Source organism: Trichechus manatus, unplaced genomic scaffold (genome assembly GCF_000243295.1).
Source record: "Trichechus manatus latirostris isolate Lorelei unplaced genomic scaffold, TriManLat1.0 scaffold00021, whole genome shotgun sequence".
Taxonomy (NCBI): domain Eukaryota; kingdom Metazoa; phylum Chordata; class Mammalia; order Sirenia; family Trichechidae; genus Trichechus; species Trichechus manatus.
Window position 1 is genome coordinate 21,863,729 of NW_004443957.1, and position 27,139 is coordinate 21,890,867.

Below are 27,139 nucleotides of genomic sequence, written 5' to 3' on the forward strand. Positions count from 1 at the left end.
TCGGTTTTTTTTTTTTTTTAGTTTTTTTATGGTACTTCAGATGAAGGTTTACAGAACAAACTAGCTTCTCATTAAACAGTTAGTACACATATTGTTTTATGACACTGATTAAGAACTCCATGACATGTCAATACTCTCCCTTCTCAACCTTGGGTTCCCTATTACCAGCTTTCCTGTCCCCTCCTACCTTCTAGTCCTTGCCCCTAGGCTGGTGCGCCCCTTTAGTCTCATTTTGTTCTATGGTCCTGTCTGATCTTTGGCTAAAAGGTGAACCTCAGGAGTGACTTCATTACTGAGCTAGGTGGATGTCTGGAGGCCATAGTCTCGGGGTATCTCCAGTCTCTGTCAGGTCAGTAAGTTTGGTCTTTTTTTGTGAGTTAGAATTTTGTTCTACATTTTTCTCCAGCTCTGTCCAGGACCGTCTATTGTGATCCCTGTCAGAGCAGTCAGTGGTGGTAGCTGGGCACCATCTAGTTGTACTGGACTCAGTCTGGTGGAGGCTGTGATAGTTGTGGTATATTAGTCCTTTGGACTAATCTTTCCCTTGTGTCTTCAGTTTTCTTCATTTTCCCTTGCTCCAGATGGGGTGAGACCAGTGAAGTATCTTAGATGACTTCTCACAGACTTTTTTTTTTTTTTATTGTACTTCAGGTGAAGGCTTACAGAACAAATAGTTTCTCATGCAACAGTAGTACATATATTGTTTTATGACATTGGTTAACAACCCCACAACATGTCAACCCTCTCCCTTCTCGACCTTTTTCTTTTGGTGAAAATATACATAGCCAAAGATACACCAGTTCAAAAATTTCTACATGCACAGTTCAGTGACATCGACTACGCTCTTCCAATTGTGCTGCTATTCTCACTTTAGATGAAGGCTTACAGAACAAAATAGTTTCTCATTTAACAGTTACTACAAATGTTGCCCTATGACAATGGTTAACAATCTCACAACACATCAACACTATCCTTACTCAACCTTGGGTTCCCTATCACCAGCTTTCCTGTCCCCTTCTGCCTTCTGGCCCTTGTCCCTGGACTGCTGTACCTCATTAGTCCCATTTGGTTTTATGGGGCTGTCCACTCCCCGGCTGAACGGTGAATCTCGGAGATGACTTCACCACTGAGCTAAAAGGGTGTCTGGGGACCATACTCTCAGGGTTTCTCCAGTCTCCTTTAGGCCAGTAAATCCGGGCTTTTTTTTTGTGAGTTAGAATTATGTTCTACATCCTTCTCCAGCTCTGTCCAGAACCCTCTGTTGTGATCCTGCTCAGAGCAGTCAGTGGTAGCCAGGCAGCATCTAGCTGTACTGGACTCAGTCTGGTGGAGGCCTTGGTAGCTGTGGTCCATTAGTCCTTCAGACTGATCTTTTCCTTGTATCCTGTTCTCTTCATTCTCCCTTGCTCCTGAAGGGATGAGACCAGTGGAGTATCTTAGATGGCTGCTCACAGACTTTTAAGACCCCATTCGCTTCTCGCCAAAGTAGAATATAGAACATTTTCTTTATAAACCACGTTATGCCAGTTGAGCTAGATGTTCCCTGAGACCATGGTCCCCACAGCCCTCCGCCCAGTAATTCGGTCCCTCAGGGAGTTTGGATTTGTCCGTAGAGCTTCCATGACCTTACCCTGAACAAGTTGTCCTGGCTTCCCCAGTTTTGTGTACTGTCCTACCCTTCACTGGAGTTACCACTTATCTACTGTCTATTTAATGTTTTTCTACCCCCTCCTCTCCACTCCCTCGTAACCATCAAAGATTGTTTCTTTTTGTGTGTAAACCTTTTCATGAGTTTTTACAGTAGTGGTCTCATACAATATTTGGCCTTTCGTGATTGACTTACTTCACTCAGCATAACACCCTCCAGATTCATCCATGTTGTAAGATGCTTTGCAGATTCATCAATGTTCTTTATTGTTGCGTAGTACTCCATTGTGTGTATGTACCATAGTTTGTTTAACCATTCATCTATTGATGGGCATCTGGATTGTTTCCCTCTTTTTGCTGTTGCGAACAATGATGCAGTGAACAGGGGTGTGCATATGTCTATTCATGTGATGGCTGTTATTTCTCTAGGGTATATTCCTGGGAGTGGGATCATATGGCATTTCTATTTCTAGCTTTCTAAGGAAGCACCATGTCATTTTCCAAAATGGTTGTACCATTTTTCATTCCCACCAGCAGTGCATAAGAGTTCTGATCTCCCCGCAGCCTCTCCAGCATTTGTTATTTTCCATTTTTTTGATTCATGCCAGTAATGCTGGGGTGAGATGGTATCTCATTGTGGTTTTGATTTGCATTTCTCTAGTGGCTATTGATCGCGAGCATTTCCTCATAAGTCTGTTGGCCGCTTGAATGTCTTCTTTGGTGAAGTGTCTGTTTATTTCCTTTGACCATTTTTTAATTGGATTATTTGTCTTTTTGTTGTAGAGGTGTTGGATTTTCCTATAGATTTTAGACATTAGATCTTTGTAGGATTTGTAATAGCCAAAATTTTTTTTCCTAGTCTGTAGGTTCTCTTTTTATTCTTTTGATGAGGTCTTTTGATGAGCATAAATGTTTAATTTTTAGAAGATCCCAGTTATCTAGCTGATCTCTGGAGTTTGTATGTTGTTAGTTTTGGTTTGTATCCTGTTCAAATGCTGTGTATTAGGGTCTCTAGCATTGATCCTTTTTTTTTCTTCCCTATGATCTTTATAGTTTTTGGTTTTATATTTAGCCCTTTAATCCATTTTGAATTAGTTTTTGTGTATGTTATGAGGTATGGGTCCTGTTTCACTTTTTTGCAGATGGACATCCAGTTTTGCCAGCGCCATTTATTAGAAAGACTTTCTTTTCCCCATTTGATGGACTTTGGGTCCTTGTCGAAGATCAGGTGACCGTAGGTGGATGAATTTACATCTGGGTTCTCGATTCTGTTCCATTGATCAATGTATCTGTTGTTGTGCCAGTACCAGGCTGTTTTGAGTACCATAGCTGTAATAGTAGGTTCTGAGCCCAGGCAGTGTGAGTCCTCCAGTGTTATTCTTCTTCAGTAGCGCTTTACTTATCCAGGGCCTCTTCCCTTTCCATATAAAGTTAATGATTGTTTTTTCCATCTCTTTAAAGAATGTTGTTGGTATGTGGATCAGGATTGCATTGTATTTGTAGATTGCTTGGGTAGAACTGTCATTTTCACAATCTTGAGTCTACCAATCTGTGAGCATGGCATGTTTTTCCATTTATGTAGATCTCTTTTGGTTTCTTGCAGTAGTGTTTTGTAGTTTTCTTTGTATAGCTGTTTTACATCCCTGGTTATATTTATTCCTAAGTATTTTATTTTTTTTAGGGGCTATTATAAATGGTATTTTATTTTTTATTTCCTTTTCGTCATTCTCTTTGTTGGTGTATAGGAATCCAACTGATTTTTGTATGTTTATCTTGTATCCTGCTACTCTGCTGAATCTTTCTATTAGTACCAATAGTTTCCTCATGGAGTCTTTTGGGTTTTCTATATATAGTATCATATCATCTGCAAATAGGGACAGTTTTACTTCTTCATTACAAATTTGGATGCCCTTTATTTCTTTTTCTTGCCTTATTGCTCTAGCTAGAACTTCCAGCACAATGTTAAATAGGAATGGTGATAAAGGGCATCCTTGTCTTGTTTCTGTTCTCGAGGGGAATGTTTTCAGCCTCTCTCCATTAAGAATGATGTTGGCTGTTGATTTTATATAGATGCCCTTTATTATGTTGAGGAATTTCCTTTCTATACCTATTATATTGAGAGTTTTTATCAGGAATGAGTGTTGGACTTTGCCAAATGCCTTTTCTGCATCGATTGAGATGATCATATGATTCTTTTCTTTCCTTTTATTCATGTGGTTTATTACATTGATTGATTTTCTAATGTTGAACCATCCTTGCATACCTAGTATGAATCCTACCAAAAAAAAAGAGCAAGAGTGGCAATGCTAATCTCAGGTGAAAGAATTTGAAAGTATTCTTTCCTTTTCTATGTTCTGAAATATTTTGAGTAGTACTGGTGTAAGCTCTTCTCTGAATGTTTGGCACTGAAGAAGCCGGCCTGTGTGGGCAGGGCGAATTCACGAGGCACAGAACTGGCACCTCCCATACCAAGGCTGTGGCCTTCTGGGAAGTGAAAGATCAGTCCACTGGGAAGCAGTGAATTGGCCTGCCAGGAAGCCACAGATCGGCCAGCCAGGAAGTGGCGAAGGCCGAGCAGGGGGAGGCAGGGTAGGGAGTGGGAAGGTGTGAATCACTAGTTACCAGGTGCTCTGTCTCCTTCTGGGAGCTCCGTGAGCCTGCTTTCCCATACTCCCTGTCTGCTGATCTCCAACAGGAGTCCAAGATGTTGAATCCATGCTGTATTAGCTGATAGGGGACCTCTGCTAATAGCTCTCCTGTTCTCTGTTCTCTGTCAGTTTCTTATTCCATTCGGTGTTCGGTTGAGTTCTTTATCTCTTTATTTGACACTTAGGGTTCCAGGATTGACGTTTGTCTCTGTTTTACTTAGTTTTTCAGGTCTTTGCTCTGGAGGGATGGCATGGTGCTTCTGTTTGTAGCGCCATGTTGGCTCCACCTCCTGTTTTCTGTTTTTTTGATCATTGCCAGTCTAGTAGGGGTGAGGTGGTATCTCAGTGGAGTTTTGATTTGCATCTCTAATGGCTAATGACAATGAGCATCTTTTCATGTGTTTGTTGGCTGCTTGAATATCCTCTTTGGTAAAGTGTTCATGATTTAGTAGCACCCTTGTCAAAAATCAGTTGTCCATAGATGATTAAAATATACTTCTGATGAAGTTAAAAACTTTAAAACCTCACTCTTATAATTAAATTAGCACTTAAAAAACCACAAGATCATCTGAATTAATGCAGAAAAGGCATTTGATAAAACTGAACACCCTTCCATGATAAAAACACTGAACAAACTAAGAGTAAAAGGGAATTTTGTCAACGTGATAAAGGGCATTTATGAAAAACTAATGGCTAACATCATACTCAGTGGTGAAAGAATGAAAGCTTTCCCCCTAAGGTCAGGAAGATAAGGATGCCCACTTCTGCCACTTCTATTCAGCATTGTACTCAAAGTCCTAGCCAGAACGATTAAACCCCCTCTCGCAAAGAAAAAATCCACTGTGTCAAGTCGATTCCGACTCATAGTGACCCCATAGGGTTTCCAATCTTTTTCCTACAAAGTCGCTGGTGGTTTTGAGCTGCCTACCTTTCGGTCAGCAATCGATTGCTTTAACCACTATGCCACCAGGGCCCCTTGCCAGAACAATTAGGCAAGAAAAATAAAGGTATTCAGATTGGAAAGGAAGAAGTAAAGCTATCTCTATTCACAGATGACATGATCTTATATATGAAAATCCCCCAAATATCCACAATACAGCCACTAGATCTAGTAAAAACATTCATCAAAGTTACAGGATACAGTATCAAACAAAATCAGTTGTTTCTATATACCATCAATGAACAATCAGAAATGGAAATTAAGAAAACAATTCCATTTACAATAGCATCCAAAAGAACAAAATACTTAAGAATAAATTTCACCAAGGAGTTGAACGGTGTATACACTGAAAACTACAAAACACTTCTGAAAAAAATTAAAGAAAACCTAAATAAATGGAAAGATATCCTGTGTTCATGGGTTGTAAGCTACAGATTCTGTGCAATCTCTATCAAAATCCCAGTGAGCTTATTTGCAGAAATGGAAAAGTCAATCCTCAAATTCATATAAAATTGAAAGGGGCACAGAATAGCCAAAACAATATTGAAAAAGAAGAACAAAGTTTGAGGAATCACACTTTCCGTTGTCAAAACTTACTACAAATCTGTAGAATCAAAACAGTGTGGCACTTACATAAGGATAGACAGATAGATTAATGGAATAGAATTGAGAGTTAAGAAATAAACCCATGCATCTGTAACCAATTGATTGTCAACAAGGGTGCCAAGACATTTCAATGGGGGAAAAATAGTCTGTTTAACTCTTTAAATGGTGCTGGGACAACTCAATATCCACATGCAAAAGAATGAAGTTGGACTCCTATCTCATACCGTATACAAAAAATAACTCAAAATGGATCAACAACCTAAATATAAGAGCTAAAACCATAAAACTCTGAGAAGAAAACATAGGAATAAGGCTTCATGATCTTGGATTTGGCAATGGATTCTTAAATATGACACCAAAAGCACAAACAATGAGTGAAAAAATCTTTAAGTTAAACTTCATCAAAATTTAAAACTTTGGGACATTACAGGATATTATTAGGAAAGTGAAAAGGCAACCCACAGAATGGGAGAAAATATTTGCAAATTGTTTATTTGTTAATGGTCTAGTAACCAGAATATGGTAGAAACTCTTACAGCTCAACAGCAAAAAGACAATCCATTTAAAAATGGGCAAAAAATTGAATAGACATTTCTCCAGAGAAGATGTACAAATGATCAGCAAGCACATTAAAAAATGCTAAACATAATTAGTCATTAGGGAAATGCGAATCAGACCCACAATGAGATACTACTTTGCACCAACAAAGATGACTATAGTTAAAAAAAAAAAAAAAAGAAAGAAGAAAATAACAAGTGTTGGCAAGAATCTGGAGAAACTGGAATACTTGTACATTGCTGGTGGGAATGTAAAGTGGTTCAGCCACTGTGAAAACAGTTTGGTGTTTCCTCAAAAAGTTAAGCATAGAATTACCAGATGACTCCACAGTTCCACTCCTAGGTATATACCAAAAGAATTGAAAACAGGTACTCAAGAACATGTATACACATGTTTGTAGTGGTATGATTCACAATAGCCAAAAGGTGGAGAGAGCCCAAATGTCCACCCACAGATGAAAGGATAAACAAAATGTGGTATATCCGTACAATGGACTATTATTCACCCATAAAAAAGGAATGAAGTGCTAATATGTGCTCCAATGTGAATGAACTTCAAAAACGTTGTGTTAAGTGAAACAAGCTGGACACAAAAGGTAATACATTGTTTGATTCCATTTATGTGAAATATCCAGAATAAATAAATCCATAGCAACAGAAAGTAGGTTAGTGATTGCCAGAAGCTGAGAAGAGGGCAATGGGAAGTGACTGCTTAATGGGTATGGAGTTCCTTTTCCGATGATGAAAATTTTCTGGAATTCAATAGTGGTGATGGTTGCATAACATTGTAAATACACTAAAACCACTGAATTGTGACTTTAAAATGGTTAAAATGGTAAATTTTATCTCAAAAAAATTTAAGTAACTACTCTAAAATATATAGTGTATATGTTACATAATTTATGATTTGGAGAGAATTCATATTGAGCAATAATGCTTTTTCTAAATATAAAATTAAATGGAAACCCTCTGAGTCATCATTTGAGTTGGGAATAAAACACGTCTGATCTGTTTGTTCACATCCACTCACCACGCCCCCGCCCCATGCACGAATCCACACAGAGGTGTCTTGAAAAGCAAAGCTCTTATATAGCTTGTTAGTCTGCAGCAATGTATTTGATTTTCACGTAAATTCAACTTTTTTTTAACTCAAATAAGATTTTCTTAATACAAAAACACCATGGAACGCTCTTCAGAGTAGCAAAGGATCATTCATGTTTCAGATTCTGACATTTACTTCTTGGATAGCATGTAAGGCTATCAGCACAAAATTGAAATGAGTAAGAGAAAAGCAAGAGGACTCCCAAAGAGCATGATTGTAAGTTGTTTCTTGATTCCCAGGGCACTTCAGTGATTTGTTAGGGTTTCCCCTCTCCTTTCTATTTTTACACTCTTGGTTTATTCTGAAGAGGTGGCAACAGAAAGGGAGATGAGGCGAGGCTTCCCCTCTCAACTTCTGTCTTCTCTTCTCTGTATGCGTGAGGTTGTTTTTCCACATTTGTTTTTTGAAAAGAGGGAATTCGTGTCTGGAAGCCCACGCCTGTTACCTCATGTGATGATTCTGAGGAGATGCTGTTAGGTGTTGGAGAGGAGGAATGGGGGGCGCTGCCTCTGAGACAGTGCTTGCTGGGAATGCAGAGTCACAGCAGCAGCAGTAACATAAAGAGCAGCAATAACAACAGCAGTAACAGGACGGCAACAATAACCACAGCAACAATAGCAACAATTCTCAGCAGCCTCCTTGCTAGGAAGGTTTTATCTCTTTCTCCTGCCTTTAGAGCTGAATCACATCTTCTGTCCTTGCCACATGCTTCAGTAGTGATGTTTCTTCAAAAAGCATGATAATTTGACAGAATGGACTTCTATGTGAATTTAATATCTCTGAAAGTGGGCTCAAACTTGACTTTCGATCTGATGTTTTATGGTTTATCTGTAAAATTGGATAAAGTGAGCAAAACCTCCTCCAGGCCCCTCATAAAGCATCAACAATCCAGTTCTCTTCCCTGCCCCTCCCCAAAACAAGCATACCACAAATATGCCATCCTTTCCCATGTTCTAGGGTCTTAATGCATGCTGTTCATTTCATCTGGATGATGCTACTATCCCTTTAGCTTGGCAAATTTCTACCAAACCTTTACAACCCTAGAAAAAAATACCACTTCCTCTTTTATTTCCTGCCTCCAGCCAGTCATAATTTAATATGCCTTTTTTAATTCTGCATGGTCATAGATCTCTGTGAAACCTCTATTCTGGCACTTGTCTTTAATGACTGCCTCTCTCCCTCACCAGGCCTTGAGCACTCGGAGGGCAGGTTCTGAGATTTAATCTAATTTTTCAGTTACTAGCACTTAACACAGTACCTGGTACGCTCAGGCACTCCAGAAGTGTTGGGTGTTGTCTTAGGCTGGGTTCTCTAGAGAAGCAAAACCAGTAAAACATAAATATATACATATAGAGAAAGATTTATAGCAAGGAAACAGCTCACGCAATTGTAGAGGCTGGAACGTCCCAAGTCTGTGGATTAAGATAGAGGCTTCTCTCGATTCACGTAGCCACAGGGGCTGGGGAACACAAGATCAGCAGGTTGGAGAGCAAGGCTCCTGCTCACAGGCTGTGAAGATCAGTGAATCCCAAGATCAGCAAATAAGCTGATAGCTCAGGTCCCAAGAACTAGAGGTCAGATGAACAAGAGGCAGCCGCAGGATCCAGAGCAAGCAAAAAAGCCAGAACGTCTGCTTATACACAGATGCAGCCCACACCCGCAAGGCACTCCATTACAACTGATTGGCTGCTTACACCAGATTCCATCATGAGAGTGTTCACATATAAACACCAAGAATTATGGCCCAGCCAAGTTGACACACAATCTTAACCATCACAGGTGTATAATAAATCAATCAATAAATGACTGTTTCTGGAATCACGTACGTGTGTGTGTATGCAAGCACATATACATTTTGTGCTGAGAACATGCATATAAATATAGTAACAGTTCACTATTCCATAGCTTTCTTACTGTACTGATTTACACAAAGGTGTGGTTTGGGCAGCCATTTCTCTTACATTTCTTGCATGGCCTGCATCAGGTTGATGATAACCTGAAAGTGTAGCCTGGTTTGGTGAGAGGCTGTGTTATGCCAGCTGGGAACTACTGAATAGCTTGTTGCACTGCAGTGGCATTTTCGTTGTCTTTGGTGTCAGGTTTTTCTAACTTCTGACGTTTCCCTATGTACTTTACATATAGACTGACCATTGAAATATTTGAATGAATCTTTTATTTTACTTATCATCGGCAGTTGCTTGAAAATGTTGATAATCTAAGACTGTCTATGCCCAGGCCACTTCACTGGTATGACAGTCGACTTCTGCTTGCATTTACAATGACTGACCTCTCCTCTCTAAAAACATCTCCCTCCCCGTCTCCTGTCCTGTGTGGCTATAGAATTTTACTAAGCAACTGGAACTTTCCCACCTTCCTTTTTTCTGCCTCAGGCACAAACTGCTGCTGTGTAAGAAGAGTAAATGTGATGGAGACAAATTATGCAAATCGTCTAGGATTCTGATTAAAAGACTTAACCCATTAAGTTACATTAAATTATATAACTTTCTGAATTAAAGCTTGTAGGATAGAATAGACCACCAAACAGAAATACTACTGTAGCTTTGAAAACATCATTGCTAAAATATCATCAGAGTAGTTGTGTGTGTGCGTGTGCGTGTGTGTGTGTGTGTGTGTGTGTCCATGTTCACATGCCTGGGTTCCATATAGCTTTAAAAAGATGAAAATCTGTTAAGGTGAAGCTACCTAATATTGTAAGTTGTTGTTGTTAATTGCCATCAGGTTGATTCTGACTCGTGGCAACTCAGTGTGTGCAGAGTAGCACTGCCCTGTAGAGTTTCCGAGGCTGTGACACTTCAGAAGACAGACCTGGGGATCTGCTTCAGAAATGTCAAGCAGATCCTTAGGCCTGTCTTACAAGGTGCCTCTGGGTGGGTTGGAACTACCAACCTTTCGGTGACTAGTCGAGCACTTAGCCATTTGCATCACCCAGGGACTCCATAATGTAGAGAAGGTAGATATTAACTGAAGGGAAGAAAATCCTTCCTGTTTATAAAACTTCACCAATCTACCCTGTATAACCTATTAATGATTTGATGTAACCAGTGATAGAGAACAGTCTGAAGAACTATACAAAGAAATAACTAGTGTTATAATCACAGAGCTTATTGAAATTTTTCTTTGCTTGGCTTAATTTAAGATCTTTATCTTTATATCAAAGTTTGCTTATTAGATTGACTTAGAATTACCTTTTATTTGTTAGGCTAATTTGAAAACTTCTCTGTGCTGAAATTTTATGGTTTGAATTATTAGATTTTTACATGCGTAGATGTCGTTCGTGCTCTTAGGAAGAAGGGCTTAGGGGCAGCAATCTCAAAGGAAGAGAAAGCTTCCAGGTGCATTTTGGTAACTTTGCCCATGAGTTGGAGAAAGCATCAATTGCTTATAAAAGATGGAAGGGGCGGTGAGACACAAGTGCTGATTAAGATTAAAAGGTCTGAACTTCCTTTGCTCTGCTTGAGCGTGAGCAGGTAGGGCCTGTATCACAGTGCAATGGATGGACAGAAAGAATGGATAGAGAGACATTTCAAAGGAAACATCTTCAAGCCTGGATGAGTACTTGGATAAGGATGATGAAAAAATAAATAAAAAAGAACGGTATGAGCCTAGTGAACCCTGAAAATTTGGGCAGGGACCTTGGGTGTAGGGCAGGTAAGGTTAGTTCACTTCAGTTAACTTGAGGATTATGTCCTTGTGGTTGATCTACAAATACTCTTTACATGTTGATTAGAGGTCAGTAGAGGTTCGATTTCTGGCCAGTGCATCTCATGTGCAGCCACCACCTGTCTGTCATTGGAGGCTTGTGTGTTCTGTGGTGCTGAACAGTTTTCAGCACAGCTTCCAGACTAAGATGGACTAGGAAGAAAGGTCTGGTAATCTGCTTCTGGAAATCAGCCAGTGAAAACCCTATGGATCACAGTGGTCCATTTCATTGTGTATGGGATCATCATGAGTCAGGGCCAACTCAGTAGCAGCTAACAACAACAACAGAGGCACACAGGCTCTGACAACGGGTAGACAACTGCTTTATTTTCATTTCTTCATATTCCTACATTTTCTACTCAGTCTTTAAAACATTCAGCTAGCTAAGCAGAAGAAAAAAAATTTGCACCTGTCTCCTTCGTTTTGCTCCCCAAACAATGTCACCTCAGGTAACATAAATATTGGACTATTTACAGAACTCACCAGAAATGTATAAACTAACCCATGCTTCAGTCTGAAGGGGAAGACCCCCTTCCCCCAGGCGTGGTGTGAGGTGCTGGACTGGGAAGAGCTTGCCTGCAAGACAGAGTGGGGAAGATGGAGAGCTTTTGCTGGTCTCCTGAATTGGGTGAATCTCAAGAGTGCGTTTTCCTTACTTGGAAGTTTTTTGAGATTCCAGAACATTGATAGACATAGGCGCTTTAAGTGTACGTGTGGCAAGTAGGGCGCCCTGGGGTTGCAGTGGTTAAGAGCATGACTGCTGACCAAAAGGTCGGTGGTTTGAATCCACGAGCCACTCCTTGGCAACCCTATGGGGCAGTTCTGTGCTCTCCTATAGGGTCGCTGTGAGTTGGAATCGACTCGATGGCAGCGGCTTTGGTTTTGGTTTTGGTTGGCAAGTAGTGGAACTCAAATATTTATTTGAACAAGTATATATATATTTTTTGTATTGTTTTTGAAAAGTTCACCTCTTCTATCAGTAGATGAATGTGGTATATTAATATAATGGAATATTATTCAGCCATAAAGAGACATCAGTTTTGATACATGCAACACTGTGGATAAACCTTGCAAACATTATGCCAAGTGAAATAAGTCAGACACAAAAGGACAAATATTGTCTGATCCCACTTACATGAAATATCTAAACTAGGAAAATGCATATAAAGACAGAAAGTAGATAGTTATTAGCATGGACAGAGGGGTGAGGAGAATGGGGAGTTACTGCTTTATGGGCACTGAGTTTCTGTTTGAGTTATTAGATTTCTACACCGTAGATACTGTTAGTGCTCTTAGGAAGAAAAATCAGTTGCTCTCAAGTCAGTTCCAACTCATGGAGACCCCGTGTGTATCGGAGTAGAACTATGCTCCATAGGATTTTCAGTGGTTGATTTTTGAGAAGTAGATCGCCAAGCCTTTCTTCCGACGGCCTCTAGGTGGACTAGAACCTCCAATCTTTCAGTTGGCAGCTGAAACATTCACTGTTTGTACCACCCAGGGACTTCTCTTAGGAAAAAGGGATGATGAAAAATTTTGCGAACAAATAGTGGTGATGGTTGTACAATGTGGATATAATTAATGCCACTGAATTGTACACTTGAAAATGGCAAATTTTATTTTATATGCATTTTACCAATTTTTTAAAAAAAGTTCACCCTTTGGGCATGTGTGTGGCAGGAGGCAAGGCATTCTGATTTTGCTTTCTGAATGGGAATCAAGTGAGCATGGGCCATGTTGGATTTCATTCTTCAGCGCCCTGTCACAACTCCCATGCAGTGAAGTCACCCAGGGATTCTAGCCTGTTGCTGGCTACCCAGCAGGGTGAGAGACTGAGGCATGGGTTTTCCTGGGGTCATGCCTTCTGATCTAGCTTTCTGTTCTTGCAGGTGCACACATCTTGACCGACTCAACAGGAAAGTGGATTTTTCTTTGTGTTTAAAGAAAAACAAAAAAATGTCCCTGTGTCTGTAGAGATGATTTGCAGTTCAGCCCGGCTGAAGCTGACCGAATGAGACTATGGGCTGTGCCTCCGCCAAGCATGTTGCCACTGTTCAAAATGAAGAGGAAGCCCAGAAAGGGAAAAACTACCAGAACGGAGATGTGTTTGGCGGTGAGTGCTATGGAACTTCACTCTTGACCTGTTGCTTCTAGGCCTTTCATGCCCACGGGAGTAAAGAAGTGTAGTGATACTTGTGCTATGCTGTTTGGGGGCTATTCATAAAGGGGAGATGAGATATGATAGAAATCAATGCAGATCTTTGACACTGGGCGATTAGCATCATAATTTATACATAAGAGGCTTTGGGGAGGACTTGGGGAGGTTTTTATGAAGGAGTTAGCCTTTAAATCAAGCTTTAAAGAACTGGTAAAGTTTAAATAGGTACATGGAGCAGCAGCCAGGAGGGAATCCTACTAGGGTAGAGCTGTAGAACTGAAAACATGGAGGCCCAAAAGTGTAGTGACTGAGGATTCATAAATGAGGAAGTGAGGTATTTTTTAGAGTTAATGGAGGGTTGTTATTCTTTATTGGGGTTATAAATTTCCATTTAAAAAAATACAAATACAATGAACGTAATAATCATGTTTAACCTTTCTATGATGATTCAAAGTGACTGTAGGTTATTTAGTGCCAAGGTCACAAAGGGCCAACCCATGGCCACATGCGGCCTATAAATATATTTTCTTTGGCCCCCAAAGAATTTAAAACTAAAAAAGCAAGGCTGCCTTCAAAAATCAGAATGTTTTAATAAAACCCAAAAAACAACCCATTGCTGTTAAGTTGAATTCTGACTCACAGCGACCCTAAAGCACAGAGCAGAACTGCCCCATAGGATTTCCAAGGCTGTATATCTTTACCGAAGCATAATGCCATGTCTTTATCCCGTGGAGTGGCTGGTGGGTTCGAACCACCGACCTTAAACAGTTAGCAGCCAAGTGCTTAATCACTGCTCCACCAGGGCTCCTCAATGTTTTAATAAAACTCTAACTTTCTTGCTTCTCTTGAAAAGTCAATAGATCTGGCAACGCTGGGTCTTCATTATTGAGGCTTCAATCAATGGAGTGAGGTAGCAGTTGCCCCTTCAGTCAGGCTGTGAACTTCTAGTGAACTTCCCCGTGAATGCACACCAAGCCCGGTGGTTCACTCATTTACATTCCCTGCCTGCCCATTTTAGAGTTTGCATAATATTGAGTTTGTTCTTTGGAAGACCAATTATTGCTCCGACGAAGCATGGGCATGGGTTCGGTACAAAATTCCAGTTAGTACCAGGCAAATAAAGCTGTTTTTGCTGTATTACTTTAGCAGTAATACTACTTGACCTTTGCATGGTGCTTTTATTCATAAAAGCACCTTTTCATCTCTTATTTGATAAGGAAAGTCGTTAAGATAATGTTTACATGTTAAAGGCTGAAGTTACACCATTCGATCATGTTAAAACAATCCTACTGCATTTAGACTCCCTGCCATTTGATCCAGTGTGATGGTTGTTTCAGTTCACTGGTAAAGAATGGAGGATGCTGTGGCAGTGCTAATGTTGCTTTAAAAGTGGACTAGTACACATGGGGAGGAGGTTTGTTTTTGCTTTGTTTATTTTAAGGAGATGCATTTGTTGCCTGGAACAAATTTACTTCTAGTGGTGACTACCTATGGAATTTAGAACTACGGTGAAAGTATCATATGGACGTCTTAATAAAACTGGAATCCAGATCATTGAAACTACTGGGAAAAGAAATAATTAGAATTTGTATTAACCAGAGTCATTACTGTCACTCTCAAACACTGAACTTTTAAGAGAAAATAATCTAGCATCAGGGATTTGTTTAACTTCTAGGTGATAGTCTGTGTCTTTGTCATTTTTGTAATAAGAGCTGCCATTTATGGAGTCTCCATTCTCTGTCAAATATCACGAGGCATTTACGTTCCTTTTCATGTTGAATTCTCAAAACAGTCCTGTGAAGTAAGCGCCCTTATCCCAGGTTACATATGAGGAAGCTGAAGCACAGAGAGACTGACTGGTCCAATGTTGCTCAGCTACAAGCAACGGAATCCAGATCTCCAGCCTCTGAAGTACACATTCGTTTCTGGATGTTGTTTCCTGATGCCCTGCTGCCTCCCATTGGCCACTCGTTCTTATAAGGTTTTTAAGGTGTGCAAGTCCTTCTGCTAAGTGCTGTGGAGGGTGCAGAGGTAAATAATACATAAACCTTGCCTTCTAGGACCTTGTAAGAGGAGAAGAAAGTGTGATGAGGCAGAATAAATCAAATTTCCTAAGAGGGAAGGCCAAACACTGTAATAAGAGTCAGGGGATGGAGAGACGGACTTAAAAGGCAGGATCAGAGCAGATTTCATAAGGAGGTGACATCTGACCATCGCCTTAAAGACTGGAAGGATCTAAACCTGTTGGATGAAGTGTGTAGGGACTGGATGAGGACAGGCTGGAGGTAAAACAATGTGAGGCCTATTCAACAAATTATAACTAATCTAACTTGAATATGAAATACAAGTGGAACGGAATGGCTAGAAAACTAAGTTAGGGTCAAATTATGTAGAACTCTGAATAGCAAATTACAATTTTTTGAAAGATAATCTTAGACTATAAGAAGAAATTTTGGTGATATTCAGTATATTGTACTTCGGCTTGACAGTGAGACTACCTAAGCATCTGTTTCCAAATTTAGTTACAATTTAGATAGCCAAGAAGATTTTCTATTATGCTAATGTTCCATGTGTATTGTGTAAATTTTAGCAGGTGATAAAGGAGCCTTGAATTAGTCAACTACTACTGCGTAGCGGACAACCTCAAAATCTCAGTGGCATTCAACAATAAGCATTTCTTTTTTGATCCTGAGTTGGTAGGTCAGTTGGGTAGCTTTGCTCCAGGTCTCTCTCCTCTTCCTCCTGGGGCCAGTGACCTAGTGGGAGGCATGTTCTTCTTTCTCACAAGGGCAAGAGTACAAGCGGATACATGCAGTACTTCTTAAAGCTTGGGCGTGGAGCTGGCCCACTGTCACTTGCACCCACATGTCATTGGCCGAAGCAAGTCATGTGAACAAACCCAATGTCAAGAGACAGAGAAATGCACTCTGACCACAGTACATCCATGAGAAGAGTGTGGATGCAGGGAAGGGTCAAGAACTGGGGCCAGTAACTGAGTCTACCACAAGCCTGTCCAACCATTGCTGTCTGTGTGGCTCTACATAGTCCATCCAAGCCTTTAAAGTGCGGTTAGCCTCTGCTAGCTTTTTTTTTGAGTCCCTGGAAATGGTTAATACACTTGACTGCTAACTGAAAGGTTGGAGGTTCAAGTCCATCCAGAGGTGCCTCAGAAGAGAGGCCTGGTGATCTACTTAACGAAAAATCAACCATTGAGAAGCCTGTGTAGGATAGTACTACTCTGACACACATGGGGTCGCCGTGAGTTGGAATCTACTCGACAGCAACTTTTTTTTTTTTTAACTTTTTTTCATCTTCCCAATACTCACGTGGAAGTTTTATTTACCTCACATAAACATTTGCAGGTTTGTGGCATAGTGTTAGATAAAGCAGGAATACAAGGAGGGAGAGAGCTTCGCCAATCAAGAGGGATACTTTTTCTAGTTCTTCTGTACTCTGGGGATAGAATTGTGAGAGTCTAGTGTGAGCATCATTGCTAGTATCCTAGATGTTACTGACTGCTAGAGTCTGACTATGACAGGAGAAGGTTCTCTCTGTGTTTATCCTTTGTCTGTGTTACTACTTTGCAAGGAAAGTAGTATTCAGAATCCCAGGATGATCACAGATAGATGAATGGTAGATCTGGCTCACTTTTAACCATTTGATATCTTTTGTCACCTATCGCTTCAGTTATCTATTACTACAAAACACCCCCAAAACTTAGGGGCTTGAATATACAATGATTTATTATTTCTCATGATTCCCTGGGTTGGCTGGAGTTCATCTGCTAGTCTTTCCTGGGCTCGGTCAGGTGGCTGCCTCAGCAGTTCAAGATGGCTTCAGGCCCTCTTCATGAGACCTCTGTTTTCATTTGGGTAGTGAGACTTTTCACATAGTGACTAGATTCCAAAAAAGGAGGTGGAAGCTGCCAGGCCTGTTAAGCCCTGGGCTGGGAAGCCCAAGTATGCCACTTTTGCCTCATTCTGTTGATCACACCAAGACATAAGACCAGCCCAGATTCAAGCAGAGCACAAAGGCACTCCATCTCTTGAGTGTGGGGGCCATATTTGGAGAGTGGCTAGTACCTAGTACACCTATTGAGGGTAGCGATTAGAACTCCATAACTGGAGTATATTCTACCTTGGACAATTGCATCCTGTTTTCTAAATCGCCCCTCTATTTTTCAATGAATAAAGTGATCTCATTCACTTTTTAAAAGCTAAATGTTTAAAAATGTTTTGTAAATGTTATTACCGTGTGCTGTTGAAGAGTTGATGAAGTCTGTGAAGTGTGACATATTTGGGGACGGCTCTGAAGTATGTGCCTCACGGTGTGTACACACACACATTTGATCCTTTTTCTAAAGGTGCTAATTTAATTTCGTAGCTTCTAAGACATGCTGGGGAGCGTTGATAAGCAATGTGTTTTTACAAACGGTAATTTCCATTTGTACTAAGCAGTTTGGTGTCCTCGGTGATGTTTTGGTTATTTAGGAAGCTGGTCACTCCAAATGGCATGCAACAGAATTCCTGGAGAATGTTCTGCCATTGAGGATTAAGTGGCAAGTGGGAATTTTGACTCCTCTAGATTTCAGAGAGGAGGAACTTTATCAGTGACATTTACCTATAGGTTTTCTTTTACTTTAAAATGTTGAAGCTTGAAAAGTTGCAGATCTGAAGTTCTGCCGCACAAATGTAACCCCTTCAGAAGTAAAATCCAGGCCAGAAGGCTCTGTCTCCTCCAGATTGGAATTTTCTTTCCCTCAGTGGTTGATGCAGATGTGAATAGTGGTCAGTAGATCTGTTGAGGTCGTTTGGAGGACAGCTGAGCAGATTGCCAAGACCAGCTTGCAAAAAATAAGTGACCAACCAGTTCAAGTTATGACTGGTTAAGCAAGTTCTATGGAAAGTCAAGTGCTAGTTGGAGTTCTTTCAATGACAGTAGTTATTGCTTAGACTATTAAAGTAAGTGTATAGGACAGATTCAGGAGTTATTAGGGAAATTAACATGTCAAAACTTGAGATCATTATCTCTTCTGCAGCCCATCCCCAAGGGAGGGAAAACTTTAATTATATTGATTTTCCTGCTTGTATGAAGATCACCCCCATTCTTCCAGTAATATAGGCTGTAAATTTGAATCACCTTTGGCTCTTCCAGTTAGTTCCCAGGTACGGTGAGCCCTCCCATTTCATAGCATAACTTTTCTTACCACCACCATAATTTAAAGGAGCCCTGGTGGCTCAGCTGTTAAGTGCTCAGCTGCTAATCTGAAGGTTGGCAGTTCAGACCCATCAAGTGACTCCGCAGGAGAAAGACCTGACAATCTGCTCCTGTAAAGATTACAGCCGAGAAAACCTCAAGGGGAAGTTCTCCTCTGTCCCATGGGGTTGCTGTGAGTCAAAAACCAACTTGACAATGGCACCTAACAACGACAACCGTAGTTTAGGTTGTTATTGTCGTGACCTGGACGGTTGCAATATCCTCTGAGCTCCCATTGTTGTAGTACTTGCTTGTTGGCTTGACTTTTTGTTTTTAGCTCTCCACTCTGCACCATTGTCAGGTTCATTTTTTTCTAAAGTACTCTTCTGGCCCTGTTAACTCTCCTGCTGCTCCTAGTTCTTGGCCAATAAAATCCTAAACCCTTATTTAATATTCAAGGCCTCTGAAGATAGCTCCACCCTAACTTTGCAGCCTTCTTTTATGTTCCTTGTTCTTCAGCCCTGGTGGCACAGTGGTTAAGAGGTCGACTGCTAACCAAAAAGGTCAGCAGTTCCAATTCACCAGCCGCTCCTTGGAAACCCTCCGGGGCCATTCTACTCTGTCCTGGAGGGTCGCTATGAGTTGGAATCAACTTGACGAAACAGGTTTGTTTTTTTTTTGTTTTGGTTCTCCTGCCAGACTGGACAACACACCTTGTGACCTTATCGCACACCTTCTGGCCTCCTGATCCTCTTATACAGCGTGACCTCTGCTCAGCATGGGCGTTTTTCCTGCTTTCATCTCTTTAAATCCTACTCTTCTTACGAATGTAAACTGTTCCATGAAGCCTTTCCTGATACCTTCAGAAGTTATCTCTTTCTGCCATTCCAGAATATTTTTTATATATCTGTATTTTTGATTCATTTGCTTATATGTCGAATCTCTCATTTTTTGTTTATATGTGTCATATTTCTTATGAGCCGATAAGATCCCTGAAGACAGGGATTGTATTGTCATGAGAAGACATTAAGGTTCCCACAGTGCCAGGGAGCGGGAGGCAGTGAGACTGTTCGGAGATTGTGTTGTGCACAGAGTGTGCCATCTCCTCCTAGATGAGTAGGTGACCTTGATGATACTAAGGTTGGTTTAAGGATCAAGAGAGCCGGATATTTGTAAACATTCCCTTAATTGGAGGCCCTTAGATTATTATGATAAATTCTGGAATGGTGCTATAAGACTGAGTATAAAAGAGCAGTAGTGAAACAAGAATTTGACTGATTCCTTTTGCATGAGCTTGATACTTCTATGTAGCTTCAGTTAAGTCCTGTATCCTTGGCTACATAAATTGAGAACATGTAACAGGTGTGTGTGTTTTGATGGTGGTGTTATGCCAATCTGTTACCCGTCTGAAATGCTCTAGCGACTTACTTCACAGGGTTGTAAAGATTCAATAAGAAAATACATCAGATTCATTCAGAAATTCAAAGCAGTTGGAGGCAAAGTAATAATTCTCTGTTCCTTCCTCTAATAATTTCTGGTTGCATAAAGTAAAGATTAATTAAAGTTACCTGTGTTTGTGAGATAGTAACAGAGAGAAGAGAATGTTTATATCTGTGCTGTCCGGTACAGCAGCCACTAGCCACATGTGGCTACCGAGCATGTGAAATGTGGCTAGTCCAAGTTGAGATGCACTGTAAATGTAAAACACGTGCTTGATTTTGAAGACTTAGTATGAAAAAGTAATGTAAAGTAACTCAGTAATAATTTTTATTGATTGCCTGTTGAAATGATAGTATTTTGGAGCAATTGGGCTAAATAAAATATATTATTCAAATTAATTTCACCTGTGTCTTTTTACTCATTTAATGTGGCTTTAGAAATATTATAATTACATATGTAGCTCACATTTTATTTCTATTGGTCAGAGCTGGTTTACGTTACTGAAAAATAGTGTTGGTGTTTAGAATTGTCTTCCCTTTCAAGTTTAAATTTTGGAGTTTATATATTACATGATCTAAGAGAAAAGGGGTTGGGTTGAAGCCAGCCTTCTTTTATTGTTTGGACTCTCCGTAAGGTGGGAGGTGACCTAAGCCAGTGCCTGTCTTGTATACTTAGGGAGGGTTGGAGGGTGGCAGGGGAGGAGAGAACACAGAGAACAACCAGAGAGCAGAGATTGGCAGGCATCTTGGCAGATGAGGAAGAGCAAAGCTCTCTAGCTTGCCAGTCTCTATGCTAATTAGTGATAGTCTCCAGTGGAAGCCCCCGTGGCACAGTGGTTAAGAGTTATGGCTGCTAACCAGAAGTTTAGCAGTTCGAATCCACTAACAGCTCCTTGGAAATCCTATGGGGCAGTTCTGCCCTGTCCTATAGGGTTAATGGGTTTGGGCTGTTGTTGTTGTTGTTTGGTTTAATGCTAACTTTGTTGCCTAACCTAGGGAAGCTTCTGTTGGCTTCCGAAGTAAAAGTGCTTAGCCCAGTGTCTGACTCAAAGAATGTTAGTTTCATTTCTTTCTTTTCCCGCGGCCATTCTGATAGGTGCTTACTTTTTGACTACAGAGAGATAGCGCAAGTGCGTATGGGTAGCACCATAATGTAGCGGTTGAAGTTCTAGCTTACTAGAGGAGGTCTGATTCCAGCTTCACCACTTACTACTTGGGCTGTCTTTGACACGTTAATTAACCTCATTTGTGTCTGAATTTCCTCACCTATAATATGGAGTTTAATAATGGTGTTCGCCTCTGGAGTTCTGAGGAGGATTATTAAATGAGTTAACAAGGGAAAGCACCGAGAACAATGAATGCGTGGTGCACAATTAGCACCCAGGCATTAGCTGTAAATATGAATAAATTGGCATGAGTAAGTAGACTGGCCCAACTTCCTCACTCTTGTCCCTGTTCCCACCACATGGTGCTAGGTGCCCTTTCATACAGAGTTTTATTCTAGCTGCAGTAGTGCCAGTATTAATTTCTATTTGGAAAAGTGTTCTATGACAGAAAGTCAAGAAATGCCCTATACGTTCTATATTAAAAAATTCCAAGTGCTACTTTAATTTCCCTTGCCAAGTGGCGCCAGGAGCTTGTTCTTTTCATGCTAGGTATAGCGATGAGTAAAAAATAGGACCATTTGTCACTCCTTGCTTCAAGACAGCCTGAGCGTAAGATGGCGGAGTCCGTGAGTTCTCAGAGGCAATTGGCAAGGGCGTCCTGGAGGGTCCTGATGTCCCTTCAGTTTTATGTCTTGAAAGTTTCCTTCAGTTGCTCTTTTGCCCCTCCAGGTGCCTGGTATTGTCTGTAGCTGCCTGGTGTCCTTCCTCAGACAGAAAATAAGAATATACTTCTTGTTGTTAGCTGCCGTTGAGTTGGCGCCCGACTCTTGGTAACCGCATGTGACAGAGTAGAATTGCCCCATAGTGTTTTCTAGGCTGTAATCTTTACAGAAGCTGATTGCCAGACCTTTTATCTCGCAGAAGGTTGGGTTCAAACCCCCAACCTTTGGGTTAGCAGCCCATCACAAACCGCTTGCGCCACCCGGCTCCTTAGAATACACTTAGCCCTGGAGAAAGCAGTGAAGAAGCTGCTGGGTGCCTCCCTGCCCCTCTGGTACCATCAGTGAAAGGCACCTAGGACTGGAGCTGACTTGTTCTGTGCCTTGGCAGAGATGCATCTGGGGAAGTTCTGAAAAATGTGACTCAGCAACAGGAGAGGAGGTGGGAGGGTTTCCTCGCCCACAGCACTTCTCAGAGTTATTTTCTCCTGAGCTGACATCACAGAATTCAGAAATTCAAGCCAACGGCTTCTTATTGGAATCCTGGCTGGTATGACGGAAAGAGCCTGCTTTGCCATAAGTACCTGCCTGGCAGCACCCACCTGGTAGCACCCACCTGGGAGCACCCACCTGGTGTGTAAGCCTCATTTAGTCCCCGACTCATCTTCGCAGAATCCAGCACAGCCCCTGCTTTCTGCACCTGGGGCCCGAATGCAGCTGTTTCTTTTGCCCCTGAATTGTCACTTGGCATCAAAAGCACAACTGTTTGACTCATGCTTTGCAGTTTGTAAGGCAGTTTCACATGCAATTGTTATTATTGTTCCCACTTGATAGATAAGGAAACTGAGCCTTAGAGCCATGCCCAGTTCATTTAACTAAAGAGATGCTGACTCTTGACTCAGGGAGATTTTCCCTTCAGGAATAAGATATCTATCTTTTGAATTAAATCTAAACCAACCTTTGCTCAGGAGTCTTTGGGAAGTAAATGTTAAATGGACGCTGAAGCTCAGCCTAGGTTTTTAAATGAGGATATCTGGATATTATTAATAGAGACTCCTATAAGGTCACTATGAGTTGGAATTGACTTGATGGCAATGGGATTTTTTTTTTTTATTGTGGTAATGGAGCCCTGCTGGTGCAGTGATTGAGAGCTGGGCTGCTAACCAAAAGGTTGGCAGTTCGAAACCACCAGCCGGCCCTTGGAAACCCTATGAGGCAATTCTACTCTGTCCTCTAGGGTTGCTATGAGTTGACTGGCAGTGGGTTTATTGTGGTAATGGCGGCTGTTTACAGTGGACCTGAAATACAGTGTCATAGTTAAGCATATGGCTGTGGAATCGGACAAATTGGCTTCAAATCCTGACTCAGCTGCGTATAGTCTTGGCAAGTTACCGAGGCTTTCTTTGCCTCAGGTTCCCTTTCTGTATAGTGTGGGGGATACTAGCACTTAACCGGCCTTCATAGGGCTGTTGTGATTTTTAAATGCACTAATATATGTGAAGTCCTTAGAATTGTACTTTGTACATGATAAGCACTTAGTGGATGCCACTTATTATTATTCTCATCCTCATATTACAAAAAAATCCGTTGCCATCGAGTCGATTCCGACTCATAACGACCCTATAAGACAGAGTGGAAGTGCCCCATAGGATTTCCAAGGAACGGCTGGTAGATTTGAACTGCTGACCTTTTGGTTAGCAGCTTGAAAAGGCACAGACCTCTGACCTGCACAGTTGCCTCTTCTGAAAATATTTGATTGGCTCCCCTTCGTTATACTGGGTAGAAAAGCATAATCTACTTATAATTTCATGTGTGTAACTTCTTAATCTTTAAAAGTTTACCAGTTACACAATAATTGTCTCTTTATTTTAGATTTTAAATACTTACGTTCCTTGGTTTGCTCTTTCTATTTTCACCTGGAGTAGCTTCTATTCTGTATAAAATGTGAGTCTGAGGTGTGTGTGTGTATGTGTGTCTTTAAATCAAAAGACCAAAGTACATGATTTAGGAGTGGTGAATAGAATATTGTGCCATATTTCTATGAAAGAATGGCTTAAAAAAGATAATCCCACCACCAAAAACCAAAAACCCACTGCCGTCGAGCCGATTCCGACTCATAGCAACCCTATAGGACAGAGTGGAAGTGCCCCATAGGGTTTCCAAGAAGTAGCTGGTGGATTTGAACTGCTGACCTTTTTGGTTAGCAGGCAAGCTCTTAACCACTGCACCACCAGGGTTCCAATCCCACCAGAGGTTAACAAATCTATTTTTTATTTATCAGACATAAATCTGTATATAAACGTGTGTGTGTGTATGTGTGTGTGTGATGTGTGTGATCCAGCATCTTTCTACTCTTGTGTTTATCATGTCCGGTGAGGATGTTTGTAGAAGTAAGGACATTTCTTTATGAAGCACCATGGAGAGGCCAAAAGGCAACATGCGCAGATGATGCTCCCAGTGACTGTGCTTGGATAAATGCATTCATAACTGACTGAGAAAGTAGAAAAGATGTACAAATTAGGTATTAACTCACATTTTATTCTTGTAAAAAATTATGTTATTCCTAAGTTTAATATTAAAAATTGAATTCCCTAACTTCTCCCTTCATAATAAATATTTCAGATGGATCTAATATTTAATTGTTAAAAAAAAAAAAAACCATAAAAATTCGGGTGTTTTTGTAATCTCAGGTTGCAAAATGTCTTTCTCATAATGCCTCAAAACCCAATGCCATAAAAGAAAAAAAAATTGTATTTGACTATGTAAAAGTTTAACATCTGTGTGGCAAAAAGCAAGCAAACAAACCACCATAAACTAAGTTAAAAGACAGATGTCAAATTGAGAATAATATTTGGAGCACAAATAGCAAAGCTAATATGACTAATATAAAAAGACTCTTAAAAATCAGTAAGGAGAGAACTAACACTCCACTGGAAAAATAGGCAAAGTTTGTGACCAGACAATTAAAAGAGAATAAATACAGAAGGCCAGTGACAAAAAGATATCCAACCTCTTAGTAATCAAATAAACCACACCAAAAACAAACCAAACCACACCTTTTTCACCCCTCTAATTGACAGGAATGAGCATATGTCTCATTATATAGCTGGGAATGTCAAACCAGGACAATTTTTCTGGGTAATATAAATCAAAAATTTAAATGAACGTGCCCTTTACCCCAACAGTCCCACTTCTAGGAATTTATCATAACGAGATAATTGGACAAGTGTGCAAACGTGCATACTCAAGGATTTTTGTGCCTGAAAAAATACATACTGGGATACATCCATTAAAAAGTAAGGTACTCTCTGTCTATTTATTGACATGGAAAGAGGTCTAGAACATGTTATTAAATGAAAAGAATGAAGGGACTTATGTAGAATATCTCGTTTGTAATTTTTGTTTGTCTGAAATGTATGTAAAGTTCCGTGCAAGTACGCAAGAGAAATGTTTGGAAGGCTGTTCACCAAGACATTAACTTCTCTGTTGTGAAGTTTTAGCATCAATACAACTATTTCTTTTGATAAATGTAATTTAAATGTTTCCATCTGCAGAAGGCCAGCAATTTTGCTTTCAGGGCAATGTGAAATCTGTCCCAGAGGAGAAAGCTTTGTCACTGGAAATAGCCTTAGAGCAACATGGAGCCACCTGATAGGCTTGTTTGTCCAGGTAAACAGATGGGGTCTGATTACTGGGCTTGTTGGTTTCATTTGAAACGTAGCAGGTTAGTTCAGTGGGTCTTACTGACTGCCTTGCGTGGCTTAATTTAAGCAGTGCCTTGCGTGGCTTAATTTAAGCAGTGTACTAGGTGCTGAGGATGTAAAGATGGATTAAATTTGGTCCCTGCCTTTAAAGAACTGATAGTGATGGGACAGATGAACATCTACGTAGAATTTCAATATCGTATGGTAAGTGATAATGCAGAACGATCTCTTCTCCCAAGAGACAGGGGAAAGCTTGTGAAAATAATGGTTAAGGTCTCAGCTGCATCTTCAAAGATGAATTAACAGACAAAGGAACAGAAGTGGGACAGGAGTTTTAGGCTGTTGGACAGTGAGAACAAAAGGTCAGAGGTACACTATATCAGGTATGTTGAGGGGCCATGGGGAAGCTTTACCCAACCAATGGGAAAATAACTTTAGAAAATCTCATATTAGGACAGGAGTCTTAAATATTTGGAAAGTTACATTGTAATTTTTTTCAAAACACTAAAAATCTCACAGACAGTACAGGAACCATACAGATAGTCCAGTATTTGATACTGATTCCTTAAGGTATCTAAGTGATCACCATCCATTTCAGGTTTGATAATTATGGACCCTGAAGTAATAAATACCAGAACACGGCCTAACCTGTGTATTGAGACTGTATTATCACTAAAGCATGATAGAACCAGCGGAAACAGGGTATGCTGGTGTGGCGTTTGCCCCAAATGGGAATGAGAACATGGCTCTGTTCTTTATTATTGCATGCTGGCGGTGTCTCCAAAGTAGATTCTGTATGCACCATATGTCACATGTAGACATTCTTCATATATGTAAAATGAGAAATAAAAAAACATGGAGATATTTACTGCCTTGAGAGGCAAGTAGACTCTTGTTGCTGCAGGGAAGCCCTGAGTCTTTGCCCCACTTTTTAGAGGGGAGGATTGGGGTACAGTGGGAGGTAGCAATGACATGTCCATCCCTGTGGGATAGAGCAGAAGTAGGTTCTCCCACTCCACCACCCCTCCGTCACTGAGTACTCTTCAGCTGTTAAGTGTTTCCAGTTGAGTAGTTTGTGATCATAAATTGGAGTCACAGTTTAATTGTGTTTCTGATAACAGCATTCAAAACAGTGAGGAAAATTGCTTCATTCAATTAAGTACTCATGAAGTAATAATGCTCCCAGTCAGGATTTGTTGATTGGCCAGTTACAAGGTTAGAAAGGTTCCCTTTGAACCAGTGTGTAGGATCAGACACTGTGTGCTTGTGGGTGGTGAGTACAAAAGAAACGAAGTCAAACGTCCTGCCCTCAGAGAGTTTACTTTGTTTTAGAAGAGACAACATTTATGCACAGGGAATAATTAAGCAAGAAATAAGAGACTTGAAAACATGTAGTGAATGTGGGCAGTGGAATTAATCAATGTGGGTCTGATCTAGGGATGGAAAAAGAGTAAAATGTGATGAGAAAATACATTTCCTTCTTTTTTTTTATTTTTTATTTTATTTATTTATTTATTTATTTATTTATTTTATTTTATTGTACTTCAGGTGAAGGCTTACAGAACAAATAGTTTCTCATGAAACAGAAGTACACATGTTG

At 40.5% G+C, this 27,139-nt stretch overlaps 1 protein-coding gene across 1 annotated transcript in view; it reads left to right on the forward strand.

The window, feature by feature from the left end:
• Positions 1-27,139, forward strand: part of CUNH1orf21 (chromosome unknown C1orf21 homolog) — a 289,318-nt gene that overhangs the window by 101,001 nt on the left and 161,178 nt on the right. The window contains exon 2 of the mRNA XM_023728118.1: positions 13,107-13,330. Coding sequence (XP_023583886.1) covers positions 13,237-13,330 — 94 coding nt within the window. The 5' untranslated portion in view covers positions 13,107-13,236. The remainder of the gene's footprint in view (positions 1-13,106; positions 13,331-27,139) is intronic.